Raw genomic sequence first — 15,389 nt, forward strand, 5'->3', positions numbered from 1 at the left:
TATAGAAAATGAGTCTTACAGGAGCGTCACTCCACTGACGAGGGAGGTCCTCTGGTTCAGGGGGGTACGACATCCACGAGGGGCTGCGGTATGACGACGGCGGGGACATGACAAAGTAGTCAAGGCACCCGGGCCGGTTGGCTGATATAGCATACACTGCTGTGATTGGGTTTCCTGTGAGTAACACAGACCAGTACATGGTTCAGGGGGCTAAACAAAGAGTTGAATATACATGTAAAAGTCCCTAGTGACTTACCTGTAGCTGTACCTGAGTATGTACTGATAGACTGATCAACAGTGACAGCGGGGAATGGGGTTCTGGACAATGGCAGGTAGGGGGCACCATTGTGTTGTTGAGCCTGCAGCTCAGAGGCCTCGGTCACACGAGGCTTGAGGCTCATGTCAGGAGTGGAACTGCAAACACACACAAGAGCATATCTACTTTACCAACAGAGATACACAATGAACACTGACTGTGAAAGTTTGGAACATGTATCCACTGTCAAACAGACCCAAAGCTTTAGCTGAGGTGTGCGAGTTAATGAAGATACTTGAAATTTCTCCATACAAAACATTTCAGTTCAAATCACAAAAATGAGTCATCAGATTACAAGTTAGTATATTATTTGAGATGAGCATTTCTTCCACGCTCATCTAAATATTTTTCAACTACAAAATATATGACGCATTTTCCCTTGAGGCTGCACTATTGCTCAATGAACTGACATATTTTAATTTTCACAGTGACATGAACATGAAAAGTCATCAGAATCATCATTGTTTTGATCTTCTGTGGCGCCCAAAGGCAAACTGCATCGGTGACTTCACAGCACAGAGAAGGAGGATGGTGTCAGAGCCATCAGAGCGCAGGACCAAGATGCACTGCTCTCCCACTTTGAATACTAAAGAGACTAAAGAGGCAACAGCAGCTACAGGAGATGGAGAAGAAGGAGCTGACTGATTCAATATGGCTGCTGCTTGTTTGAACACTGACACCTTTACTGTTGTAGTAAACTGCTTTGTACTGTATTACCCTTGATAATGCTAGGCAATTAACTTTTATGTGAAGTACTTTGGTCAGCTGAAGTTACAATGGTAAACATCACATGCCCTTGAAATTCTGTCCTTTTGCTGATGAATCCAGGATCAAAATACAAAAAATATACTTATAAAAATTGTGTATTTTTTTGCTTACTCATTAGAATTTTTATGCTTTTTCAAAACATGCTCTGTCTTTTTTTATTTTTTTATTTTAAATGCTATAAATTTTAAATGTTATAAATTTCTCTTAAAATCGCATTGATAAACATTTCATGTCCTTGAAATTAAATCTTTGGACATTTGATTGATTTTGCTGATGAATCCAGAATCAAAACATTGTGACAGTGGAAAAAATATTACTAATTATGTGTTTTTGCTTTGTAGGGATTTATTTTATTTTTTTTAATTGTTATACATTTCTCCCCTGTTTCTCACCATGGTAATCAATTGTGTATATATTGTATATATTTTTGCTTCCTTATTAGAATTAGTTAAAGAAAAAAACAAAAAAAACAAACAAAAAAAGCATGCTCTCTAAGTAAATGCTGAATTGAAAATAAGTTATGTGCTGCACGTGAGCTCAGAAGACTTCAAAGTTTTTCTTGAGTTTTTTGACCACTAGGTGGAAGTGCTGTCCCTTGCGTGGATTCAACCTGCCTGCAGTGAAAAGTGCCCAGCAACCCAGCAACCAAGCTCTCATCCACAGCATCCAAATGACCGAGCAGCTCAGTTAAGATGATGCAGCCAAACACATGAGTGAGAGAGCAGGGCCATTAATATTCTGAACCTCTGATCCCCCTCTCTGATCCAACCAACCCCAGTTTCATCATTTATACATAAATGTAGTACAGCAAATTAACTCAGCCTCTGATTGGCTGAGCTTCGTAGAGAGATTTTGAAGGCCTTGTGTTGGTATTTATGAGATCTATCTTTTATGAGTCTCACATTTTTACATAACACACAGCTTCAGACAGAAAGTTCAAGAGGTTCATCATATTTCTCTTCACAGAAAATATTATGAACCCATTGTTTAATGTTACACAAAGCAGAGATAGCACTCCCAATTATAAAGTGTAATTAAAGGTAACGATTCTTCGGGAGGGTACACGACACGCTAGTCTCGATGTTTTAATTGTTCAGCCCGGAATGTTTCACAGTAGGGCATTTAACTAATCTGTCTCCATGGAGGCGAGCAGGCCAAGGTACAGATAATTTTCGATAATTTTTAATGTGGACATACCAAGCAAAGCAACAACATTACCGTAAAGGAAAAAAATGTGGCATACCCTCCACCAGAAAAATTACACAATGCCTTTAAAAACCTTTAACCATGTAAAAATGAATCATGTAATGCAAGCCAAAAGAGTGTGTTTTGTACCGTCGTATTGAGGTCCCAGGTGGAGGTCTTGAAGGGACCAGGGGAGGAGGTGGAGATCCTATGCCCATGTCAGGCAGCTGGGTGAACCGGAAACCCTGAGGAAAATTACAAATTAAACAGTCACTACTTCATAAATCTGGATTCACAAGCAGCATGTCTTGACATATATTTTTAAAAGCATTTCAATAAACCAAAGAGAAGTATACATTGTTTGTCCTTATCTATCTCTTGTATATAGCTGAGACATATTTGTATTACTATATTTAAATTTTTTTTTTTGTACTTGTACATTTATATAATTATGATTTATTTGACACCACTACTTATTTTGAATTTAATACCATTTATATTTTTGCTCTTTGTTGTTATAATGTATTGTGATGAGTGAGCTACTGCATCCAAATAATTTCCCTTGTGGATCAATAAAGTCTGTCAATGTGTAAGTCTAAGTTTTTGTATCATCAGTATTTATAATATTGATTAGAAAGGTAAATATATTTTTTAACAGACAAGCAAAAGCTCCTGATCCGTTGAGAACCTATGATGTGCACTGAATCTCTGTACCGGTTTTGGGAGACTGCACTGGTGCATGTCCTCATAGGGCACACTCCTCTGTCGGCCTCCACACGGATGGTTCATGGTCCCTGGGGCGCTGGTCACTCCATCACTGTAGTGGCTCACATGGGATGGGTTATAGGCGCTGTGGGCATGGCGATGGTGGCTGCTGAAAAATGAAATATGTCATTAAGAATATAATTATGCAAAAGAGTTAGCTAACTGAAGTAAAAACATAACTAAATGTCAAATAAGTACATTATAAATGCACAATAATTAAGAATTAAGAGGATTAACTAAAGATTTGTGCAGGTCAATCCAGTTTCAAACTATTTTCTTATTTTAAATAAACTGAAACAGCACAATCCTTTTGCTGCTGTTATTTCCTCATGTTTTCTCTGCACTTTTAACCGCTTCTAGCAGACATGGGAGTGTGTGGGATCTGAGTTCAGGGCAGATTCCTACACAAAACAGAAATGATAAAAATGCTGAAATATGTTTTGAGCAGTGCATAAGCGTACTTAGTCGGAGGAGATGGTGGGTCATGGTCCGGAGGTGCCAGGCTGAAGGCGTTGCCAAGCAACATATGCATCTGTGTGCGGACCTCGTCAATGGACGGCTGAGAGCTGAGTGTGGAGGAGTCAGAGCCGCGGTGAGCTTTGACTCCCAGGCTGCCGGTCCCTGTGCCCGTGGAGCCCCCACCGAAGCCCAGAGAAGTCATCAGGCGGTCCACGTTTGTCTCTTCAAATGGCTCCGGCTCCCCCTACAGGTCAGGGACACACATCCTCAAAGTCTGCCACCAAAGCACTTACATATACTTTTGATTACAGAAAAATTAACGTAATATTTTAGAAAATATGACGCACATGTTTCAAAAGAAAACAAAACACCCTGTTAAGGCTGGTATTTAGGCTCTTGTTTAATAAATAACCAAACTCCATGAATATGAAGCGAAGGACCTGTGTTTTTCTTCAACACAACCTGCTGCCACTTCCTATTAGACCTAATCTAGTGAATTTACTAATTTATCAGCACAGCGGGATATTTAATTACAGTTTCTACTAAACTTGGCTGCTTCCACAAAAAAGTTTAGACAAAAAATAAACAGAAAAACACCCACAGTGTTTATGAATTGCATAAGGCCAACAGTTCATTGATAAGCTCCAGGGCCTAGACGGTAAATGGTTTTGTGCGTATAATAATTTAACACAGAACAATGATTATCTATATGTGGAGGCAAAGTATGCGACAACTCTGAACTAATGGATGGCTCCAAAGAGGAATGTGCTGGCACTACGTAATGATTCATTATTGACTTCAAATGGATGTTACAGGGTTGTTTGGGTGCAGTCCAGTCACTGCCTGCTGGACCCAGTCAAATGGACAAAGTAAGACCAGAAGTTTACAATCGAGAAAACAAAATATAACTTTTTACATGGCTTATTCAGGTCAATAATAACTGCTTTCTAATTTACTGCCATTTTATTAGCTCTGTGTAGCAAATAATATATTTAATGTTAAAGTCTATGAAATGTTAAAGGGCCCATATTACACTATTTTCTGATCTATGTTATAATGTTGTTTCCTCTTTACTAACATGCTTGGACACACAAATCCTGCATATTTAGGCTGAGTTATTCTCTCAAAAAGAAAACTCTCTGTGTGTGTCTCTTTGTGATGTCATGTGGAAACTCAGGAAGTGCTCCACTGTGTTTTTAAAACTCCATGCACCTTCACTAGAATGATTTGGATGATTTCAGACTTGGAATGGACCATGTCTACTGAAATGAAGGTAAAAGGAGGTTTTAACTTGAAAACTACTGCTTCATGACAAGTTCGAACAAAGCATTTTGAGCTTTTGAGATATAGGCAGACTAATAATAAAGGGTTACTCAGACCTGTGTGAATGAAACAAAACAAAACTCCAGGTATGTTTTTGATTCTAACAAGGTTTAAAGGTTACAAGACTCAATTTTGGGTAATATTTAGTAATAATAGTAACATTTATACTAAAAACATTTTTATGGGGCTGGTCAGACACATCACTTTCCATAAAAAAAACAATCCAGTCCTGAAAATACGTTTCAGTTTCTAGTTCCAATTTGTCTGCGTCATTTCACTATTTACTCCACTACTACAGGTAAATACAAACACACACAGTCCCTCCTGACTGCTGTCTTTTCCCATTTGATTTTGGTACATACAGAACCATTAGACACTATCCAGCCTCCATCTGAATCATTAACATTCAGCGTGGAGCCACATGCGGATGCTGTTACTGTGGTGCAGGAGAGATTTCACACGTATTGAGCTCATTTTCTCCTCTTTCCTCTCAGCTTTCATTTCTTCTCATTTTGTGGCTGCCTGTGTCATTGCTCATACTTTAATATCTTCTACTTTGTACGGTTTAGTGCAGATCTATTCAGGTTCAGCTTAAGGTCACTGGTTAGATCATAAGGTATAACCCCAACTCACCAGAAAGTGAAGGAAAGGTATGAGTAGAAAGAATTAAACTAGCACAATGAGAAGATTATCCCATTCAATTGTAGTAAAACCTGTATGGTTTACTTTGCACACACATTAAGATCAACTGGCATGACTAGGGGAAAACTCAAAATGTGCACTTGTTTCATTTTACAGTGGTGGATATGAACTGAAATGAAGATAATACATTTGATCAAACTAATAAAAATGAGGTGAAATGTATCGCAGACGTACATCGTAGCCGTTATTGCGTATGCCCCTCCTGGACCTCTCTCTAAGCACAAGCAGGTCCATCTCTGTCTCCACCGGGCTGGGGCTGCTCAGAGACTGCCTGCTCCAGTATGTGGGCTCCCGCGGGTGAGAGTACCTGGCACACACACCATTTACAGCCGTTAGATAATTATAGTTTTGTTGGATAGAAAACCTACTTTTTGTCAAGACAGAAACTATCTTTACAAAATTGCTATATTTATAAACTCCAGACAAATAATAACATTTTGTACATTTACACACTTTTGTACATTTACACACTTTTGTACATTTACACACTTTTGTACATTTGCACACTTTTGAACACAGTTTGAATATTTTTAAGGCATTTGCTTATAGTCAAGCCCAGACTCCATAGACATAAACTTTAACAATAACTGGGTAATTTGAAAGTGTTACTTTTTGATATGAATAAAGGCATAATGATGTGAACACAGTGTCTGGGTGTGTTGCTAAGCAACTCTGTTCTATCCCATCGAGCAGAAACTCAAGCTGTCACCAAAAACACATTTAAAATAGCCCTTTAATTATTATTGATTAAATTAAACAATGAATAGCATGAAACCATTGTTCAATACAGGCACCATTGTGTGTCAAGAACTCTTCTTGTAAAAGACATGGTGAAACATAGTCAAGTTAAACATGGGTTAAATAATACATTTTCATTTCAAATCTTCTTATGATAACACAAATATTTAGGTTTTAAATTTTATCTTCCATGTAGAGACATTTATATGAGCTTAAGTGAAAACAGACACACTTTAAATGAAAGTGCACAGACCTCTTGTGGCAGCCGGCGAACGAGGCCCTCTTCTCCTCAGCGGTCATGGGCTCCTTTAGTCCATTGCAGCTGTACTGGCGACGGCCGTATCCGTGGCTACCACTCTCAGACAGAGAAAACTCTCCGTAGCCTTTCCTCCGAGGCTTCTGCCGCAGTTTGTTTCTGTAGTGCTCAATGTCAGGCTTCGGCTTCAGTCCACTGTGATTTGCCTTTAGTTACAAAACATTCAATAGTGAATCCATAGTAATTGTTTGTTTGTTTTTTAAAGATAGATAAATAATCTAAACTATACAGCATAGAAATGTTATTATACATTATTATTATACATATTTCTGAGAGTTGTTACTATTAAGAAAATGCCAAACAAATTCTATGATAATAATTAAACTTGAGCGACAAAAGTACCCTGCATACAAACAGTGTCATAAACGATATGCTGACAGTAAAACAGTCCATTTCCCCTCTTTCACGTCATGCAATTAAAAGTACATTATGTGCTTACACAAGGCCATTAGCTAAAATGTGGTTAACAGAGAGTTGAAGTATTAATACCTCACTTCACAGATCATTTTAGCATGTTCTTGAGCTAATTAACCCCTATCTGCTCTCCTATGTGCACAGCAAAGTGAAAGCTAACACTCATCATTAACTGTGCTGTTTCCACCAGGGGCTCACAGGACATAAAAACATGTGGTTGGGTCTGTTCATTTGTCATTTCAAAGGGAGGATTTATTTGTTAAATCTCAGTGGAGTCAGTTTTACTCTGTTCCTCAAAATAACATGTGTCACAAGCCTCAAGTCACTCAAGTATGTATTATGCTACCAGTACCAGGTGAATCACTGAGACTAAAATATATAAGGTATGATACAAGTGAATATATTGATATTTTGCAGTCACATCATGCTGGGGGTGTTCTACATGTATCTCTATTGGCAGAGTGTTACTTACCATGGTGACGCAGTGAACACATTAGCAAACATAGACAAAAAAGTTTTTAAATTGTCTGAAAATTCACAAAAATATATACAAAATAGATTTAAAGGGAGGGACTTGTTTGACAGCACACATCACCTCACATGTTGTAATGCCAACTCAATCAGCTCTTTCTGGTCAGATTGTATTAAAATAAAACTCAGATTTCAAGTTAGCATCACACCCCAAGGAAATATTGATGACATCTGCTGCAAAGTATCAATCAGACACCATAGCCACGTTTTCTGTTGGCCGGTGTGTATCTCAACATGATGTGGTTTTAACTTGTGACGAGTATGTATCCAGACTCACATCTCCATTGGGTAACACAGAGTCCTGGCTGTGGGACGAGGATGTAGGGTAAGAGTAGGTAGGCTGAGCTGTCATGGGTTTGATGGTGATGAGACGCAGAGAGCTGGAGTGGTCCTCATAAGGGTCTAAAAGAAGAGGAAAGAATACAACTGTAAGTTCAAAATACACTAGGCAATATGTAGTGCTTATATTAAAACAATATAGATCCTTTAGAACTTTGTAAATGGTTAAAGGTCCAATATTACACAAAATTGACTCTTGTGAGCTTTAAGCCATGTTAGAACATTGCAACCTCTTCAAAAACATACCCAGAGTTGTGTTTTGTTTCATTCACACATTTGAGTAACACTTTATTATTAGTCTGTCTATATCTCCAAAGCTCAAGATGCTCTATTCCTTCTTTTGATGTCATGAAGCAGTAGTTTTCAAGTTAACAGCAAAATTTTACATTTAGTTCAGTAGAGACTGGCTATTACAGGGCTAAAAGTATCAAAATGATTCTGGTGAAAGTGCATGGGGTTTAAAAAGACAGTGGAGCACTTACTCTCAGGACGTCACAAGATGGAACACAGCCTAAATATGCAGGGTTGTTAAACATATGTGAATGAACTAAAACACAACTTCAGATATGTTTTGATGAGGAAACAACATTATAAGTTTGATCAGAAAATTGTAATATGAGCTCTTTAAATGTTTTAATCTGGAGCCAATTGGAGATAAAAATGATAAATGCACATGGCAGGTTATAGACTAATCAGTAGGGATGTAACAATAACCAAACTATTGTGATATCGTATTGTCAAAAGTCTGCCAATAATATCGTAGACCAGCACAATAGATCAAATCACAAGTTTCTTTGCTTAAATTCATTGTTATGGTCCAGCAATAGCTATAAAAAGCAAGGGAACTACATTGACCATGATCCTTTGCTCTGTTTTGGTGCAAACTACATGAAGAAATAGAACTTCTAAGCACTTTTAAATCTTAGTTCTTTGAATGAAGTCGTGTCAAGGCATTTCAAGAGGAAAAAGTAGCATATTCACAATAAATATTGTACCATGGGATATATATCGTGAAAATACCGTACCGTGAGATTTGGATATTGTTATATCCCCAGGTATCAGGTTACTATACGCATACTTAACATAATTATATAATCAAGATTCAAATTTTGAAAAGTGAAGTTTTATCTAATTTGACTATTTTTATGACGTTTTTAGTTTTACCTCCTACAGAGACGTAATTCTATTATCAATAAAAGACTATAAGAAACCAATACAATGCTCCCTCCCTATCATGTTTGAGGAGCCTCACAAATTCACCTTATAAAGTTGTGTATCTTGTTTGAATATAAAACAATAGCCATACACATTCTTTGCTCCTATAGAAGGCTGTTGGAGTGGAGCAGAGAGCAGCAGATGGAGCGTGTTGTCTTGTACTGGCTCTGACTCACTGCTGGCTGACATCATATGAACAGTGCTTTATTGTGGGGCCACGGTAGTTTGTCATTAGCCTAGTCCCAGTTCGCCTCAAATGGCCACTTTTAGATGTATTTCTTGTAAGTCCCGGTGTGACAGCTAAGGTCAGAGGCTGAGAAACCCAATTGGAAAGCACACTCATGCATGTAGACAATATTGTGAACAGCCAAACCTAAGATATGCCCTCCTTGCTGAAATAAAACGCTTTTCTTAGCTGGTAGTGTTATACAGCAGTGGAAGAAGTACTCAGTTTTGTTATATAAAGGTGCACTGTGTAACTTTTTCTGTATGTCCTGTATGTTACTGTTCCACAGTATGACATTAAGCTAAAAATATATATTTTATTAATTCAATTACAGGTGTTTTTATTTCTTAAAACTACAGCAAAAAACATGCATTATTACTGTTAGTGGGTCCACTTCTCCACATATCTGACCTGTAATTTGGCCTGGTGATGTGGCCTGCTTGTCTCCACAGAGATAGTTTCATAAAATGCCATACTGTAGAACATTTCAGGAAAAAAACATGGAGTCAAGCAAGTAATGGAACCAGAAAAGTTATACAGTGCACATTTAAGTAAAAGTACAAATACTGGACCAAAAAAATAAAAATATCACATTAAAAACTGTACTTAAGTAAAAGTGTTTAAGTATCTGTATGTAAAAGTACTAGTACAAAATGAATTAGAGTGGAAAGTACAGATAACCGCTCTCAAATGCAGTAAAAGTAAATGTATCCACTTTAAAATCCACTTAAGTAAAGTGCAAATACTTACTTTTTTAACTTAAGTACAGTACTTTAATATTTATTCTTTGTTCTGCTCCACCACTGGTTTTATGTAACCTTTTCGTGGAATAGAACAGCTCTATTTGCATTCACACCAGGTGTTTGTTTGCTCTAAACCAAACACTTTTGCTATCATTTATCTCAACAGGACACAATTGCTTGCTTGTTTTTCTGATATACATTTTAATCTTTCATTTTCTTCAGCCTGGCACCGCAGTCTAATCTCCGCTGCCTTGCCCATCCAACGCGTAGTAAGAAAAATGATGCAATTACTCGTCCGTTTTTGTAGGTATTCAATCATCTGCTCGCATAAACACAGCAGATCACACAGAGTACAGTGGTTTTGAGATGAAAAATGTCACAGATCAGCAATGCCGGCATTATCAAAACTCAGGGACATGTTGCCACGGAGATCTGTGTTTCTACAGGGGCACTACATTAACAACCAGCACCGAGCGTAGGCCTGTCAGGATAACACATTTCGACAATAAACAACATTACTGAAACTAATTTATGCCACTAACACAATAATCCAAGAACAGATTTGAACCACAAAACTATTCTAAATCTACAATATTGTTAAAACATGAGCTGCAATAAACAAACAGCAGAAAGAACATTTGCATCTGCAATGAGTCATCATTATTTTCAAGTTGTTAATTCAACCTTTTACAGCTCAAATCTAATCATAAATAACCCAAAAAATAACCACAAATTTCCCAGTAGTGAAAAGAAACTAACTATACACATGATAAATTATGACCCCCAAAAAATATTGTTCCAGCTTTCATATACTGAACGATAAGTCAGTATGACATGGTATTCTTAACATTGTTTCAGTTTTGGTGTTATAATAAGCTCTCAAAGAAATCACTGGGTTGTCAGTACATGACTAGACTATTCGCCTTCAGTGAATCAGCAGAATAACTATGAAACATCCATAGTAAAGATATCACATCATAGCCATAAGAAAAACAGAAATCACACTGTGTCCTTGACTTTCTGTATTTTTCCCTTGTGAAAATCTGTCTGAATCTCACACATTTTCCAGTGAGTCATCGCACTAATACAGGACCGTATGCTCTGAGCTGTACAGGTGCAAATGTGGCTGGCCACTGTCACCACTGTCTGTACATTCTCCTCCCACTTCCTTGTATCACAGTGATTCAGCTCCACATTCACTTGATATCATGAATCAGCACTCAGAAAAGAAACTCCTTCCATCCTAAAAACTGTGTTATAGACAGAAACACAGACTTTCACCATTGCAGGAGTTATCTTTAACAGTATTTTACAAACCCCTCAGAACATATGATATTGGTTTAAAGCTTGTCAAATTGTCAATGGAAACTTTTAGTCTTTTTGACACTCAGTGAAAAAGATCTGTTTGAGTAGTTTTGGTTGTCAATAAAACAACTAGCTGATGAGAGTATCAAGCTGTTAGCATTGTGTTCGGGCTGTCAGAATACAGACCGTATATAAAAATGGACATAACTAATGTTTAAACCACCTTGTTCCAAATAGGAAGTGGGCAAGGGAGTGGGACTTTTGAGCTCTGATTGCAAATGACTCCTAATTTTTCACCCCTCTCTCTGTAACTGCTGCTGTTAGACTCATCATTTGGTCATAAAATGTTCGTTTTAACCCGCTCTACATGAGCCTGATCTTTTTATTTCACTATTTTGTCCCTAAATTAAGGTATGAACCAATCCGGTGCCTGTTTCGTGTTAGATCGCTCCCAACAGGACAGCAACAAGGATTGACAGCATGGCTAAGTGCCCCCCTAGTTACTCACTGGCTCTTTGGATTTCCAAATATGGTAGATTGTAGATTATGCACATTAACCGCTGTAACTGCTAACCTCGTTGAGCTTCATTTGGTTGCAACCGAACGCTATGGGTGATGTCACACTCCCTTAATCCACTTCTATTATACAATCTATAATTAGGTCTGAAAACAAAAAGGTACTGGGTTTGATTCCTGGACTTGGTAACTGTACTGTGGTTAAATAACTTTTACATTTCTCAATAAAAAATCAGTGATGTTGACTCTGTATCTTATATTCTTGCACCCTGATTCCTGATATGATAGTTTACAATCCTGCCTCCTTCTCTTCTCTGTTTGGGGTTTATGTACTGTGCCAGTCCTTTTCCTGGCAGGCCTTTCTCTGCACATAATCTCCTAATCTTTTCCTCACCGCTCCTCTTGTGCAGCTCCTCTTTGGCGCTCTTGCTGATGCTACCGTTGGTGGTTCTGCGGGCTGAGGAGCTCTTGCTGGTGTTCAGTTTCCCAGAGCCATTACTCGAGACGGAGCCGTCCTCTTCGCTTGGCAACCGTCTGTAGTAGCCATAGCAACAGAGACAGAGGGGAAAAGAGGACAGGAGAGGGTTTGTGAGTCTGGGCATGTACACAAAGAACAACGCTGGCACCAACACATCATTATGGAGAATTATTGTAATCCTTCAAAGTGTCCATAACACCGGTACAAAAGCATTTTCAATATCTAAACATGTGTATGCCAAAAGAATAAGCGTGTACTTCCACTGCACAAAAGGGACTTGAAATGTTTAAGAATGGATTCAAAACGCATATGACATCTCAATTTGCACGTAAGACAGGCTAGATCAATAGTCATATAACTGAAATATCTTAAACAAGAGCTTAAACAAATTACTTTTGTCAACTTTAAAAGGTCCTACATTACACAAAATTGATTCTTGTGAGCTTTAAGTCATGTTAGAATGTTGTTAACTCATCAAAAACATACCTGGAGTTGTATTTTGTTTCGTTCACTTTATTATTAGTCTATCTACAACTCCAAAGCTCAAAATGCTCTGTTCCACCTTGTGATGTCATGTAGTGGTAGTTTTCAAGTCAACAGCGACCTTTTACCTGTTGTTCAATAGAGGTTGAAAATTTCAGGTCTGAAGTAAATATGTATGGAGTTTAAAAATGCACTTTCTGTATTACCACATGACATCACAAGGTGGAACAGTGTTTTCAATTTGCAAAAATATGCAGGGTCTGTGTGTTAAACAGGTGTGAATGAAATAACACACAATACGTTTAGATACGTTTTTGATCATTGTGAGTTTTGGTAGTAAATAGTAAATTTAATCTGCCTTTTTACATCATGAAATTCAATAGTATTTCTCTGTATGCATCATTATTATTGCATCTTGTGAGTGGAGCTGGGGTCATATATACCGTATGACACTTTTTTAAATATTCCATTCGGTCCTTGTATTTACAGAGGTCACTGGTGCTAGGCTAGTGCGTAACAATGGCCATAGTTATCCTGCCACTAAAAACAGTCTTACCTGCTCCACAAAACACCCGAAGCAAATCTATTTTTATGCCAGACTGTCGATGTGAATGTCTGTGTTCATAGAATAATGTTTGAAATAAAACTAACCTTGCATCGCATGAATCGTCGCATGTTGAGGGACTATTTTTTCAGCAGCAGCAGTGGAATTTTACTTTGCTTCTGCTCAGACATAAATCCTTCAAATGCAAGGTTGGTTTTACTTTTTTACTGTTTTTAGTGGCAGGCTAACTATGGCCATTGTTACGCACTAACCTAGCACCAGCGACCTCTGCAAATACAAGGACTGGATGGAATATTTTAAAAAGTGTCTCCACACATCTCCAACACTCTGGCTCACTAGGAAATGAGGTCCTATGTCCAAATTTCCGGACTATTCCTTTAAATAAATAAAAAAATCACACATGTTTAACACACAAACCCTGCATATTTAGGCAGAGTTCTTCTCTCAAACAGAAAACACTCTGTTCCACCTTGTGATGCCATGCGGTAATACAAGAAGTGCTCAACTTTGTTTTTAAACTCCACACACCTTGTCTAGAATCATTTGGATGATTTCAGCCCTGAATTGTCAATTTTCTAATCTAAACGTAAAAGGAAACTATTAACTTGAAGACTTGAAAACTACCACTACAGGACTTCACAAATTTAAACAGAGCATTTTGAGCTTTTGAGATGTAGACAGACTAATAATGTTTTTGAGGAGGTATCAGCATTATAACATGGCTAAAAGTTCACAAGAGTCATTTTGTGCAATATAGGACAGTCTTATATATAGTCTTACGCACTACATCATGCCCTCTTTTATCAAGTAATGACTGCTCTGGGCAAGTCTTTAGTCAAGCAGGAATTTATTTAGACAAATGCAACCCTAAGTGTGTTTATATTCAGTGGAAAATACATGTATTCTGGTCACTCACTGCCCTTCCACTCCAAATCCGTGAATCTAGTTGTGGACAAACATAGAAAGCCTGTGGGCATGTAAGATACAACCGTGTCTCAAAATGACAGGCTAGTCTACAGGTGGCGGCAGGAACAAGAGATAGAGATAGGATAGAGAGGATAGAGAGAGGAGGAGAAAGAGAATGAAAGATACAGAGAGAGAGAGAGAGATACAGAGAGAGAGATACAGAGAGAGATGGTGAGAGAGATGGAGAAGAAAGAGAGCCGCGGGGTATTTCACACTGGTCTGCAAGGGCAGAAGCAGTCAATGTACGGTCAAGTCATCTTGAATCAGGCTATGTGACTAATGTATATAATGTATATCTGGGAAAGTACATGGTTTCTCTTTTTAGTTATTTTAATTGATGTATGCACTGTGTGTTAAGAGCAACAAAATATTTAAAATGTCCTGTATTACGCAAAATTGACTCTTGTGAGCAGAGGTGGGGACTTGGAAGTCGTGACTTGCTCTCAAATCACTATTTTTAGGACATGAGACTTGAGTTGATAAAATACATAAAGACTTGGGACTCGACTTGGACTTGAAGGCCAGTGACTCGGGGATTGACTTAGACTTGAGCCCTGTGACTTGAGAAGACTTTCTATTCTAACCGTAATGATTCATAAAGATCTTGACAAGAAAAAAAAAAAAAACATTTCTACAACTCTTATATAAATACTCATATCTAAATAAACCATTTTAAAGTACAGTTTAGTTTAAAATTCATATAAATTGCAAAAATCTAAGATATATTTGGTACTTTGGTTTAAAGACTTGAAATGACTTGAAGCTCAAAGCAGACGACTTGGACTTGACTTGGACTTATGGGCCAGTGACTCGAGACTTGACTTGGACTTGCCTGTATTTGACTTAGACTTGACTCGGACTTGAGGTCAAAGACTTGAGACTTACTTGAGACTTCCAAACCAATGACTTGGTCCCACATCTACTTGTGAGCTTTAAACAATGTTATAATGTTGTTACCTCATCAAAAACAGTTTTATTGTTTTATTGTTTGTATGTTTGAATAATCCTGAGTCTGTCTACATCTCCAAAGCTCAAA

General features: G+C 37.8%; 1 protein-coding gene across 1 annotated transcript in view; it reads right to left on the reverse strand.

Moving 5' to 3' along the window:
- kiaa1549la (KIAA1549-like a) overlaps positions 1-15,389 on the reverse strand; it is a 65,088-nt gene that overhangs the window by 2,409 nt on the left and 47,290 nt on the right. The window contains exons 12-20 of the mRNA XM_055155942.1: positions 12,256-12,395; positions 7,795-7,919; positions 6,510-6,718; positions 5,693-5,825; positions 3,496-3,737; positions 2,984-3,140; positions 2,420-2,514; positions 257-414; positions 20-174 (exon numbers count right to left, since the gene is read on the reverse strand). Of these exons, the coding sequence (XP_055011917.1) occupies positions 20-174; positions 257-414; positions 2,420-2,514; positions 2,984-3,140; positions 3,496-3,737; positions 5,693-5,825; positions 6,510-6,718; positions 7,795-7,919; positions 12,256-12,395 (1,414 nt within the window). The remainder of the gene's footprint in view (positions 1-19; positions 175-256; positions 415-2,419; positions 2,515-2,983; positions 3,141-3,495; positions 3,738-5,692; positions 5,826-6,509; positions 6,719-7,794; positions 7,920-12,255; positions 12,396-15,389) is intronic.

Source organism: Boleophthalmus pectinirostris, unplaced genomic scaffold (genome assembly GCF_026225935.1).
Source record: "Boleophthalmus pectinirostris isolate CB_2022bp ecotype Guang Dong unplaced genomic scaffold, ASM2622593v1 HiC_scaffold_2, whole genome shotgun sequence".
NCBI classification, from domain to species: domain Eukaryota; kingdom Metazoa; phylum Chordata; class Actinopteri; order Gobiiformes; family Gobiidae; genus Boleophthalmus; species Boleophthalmus pectinirostris.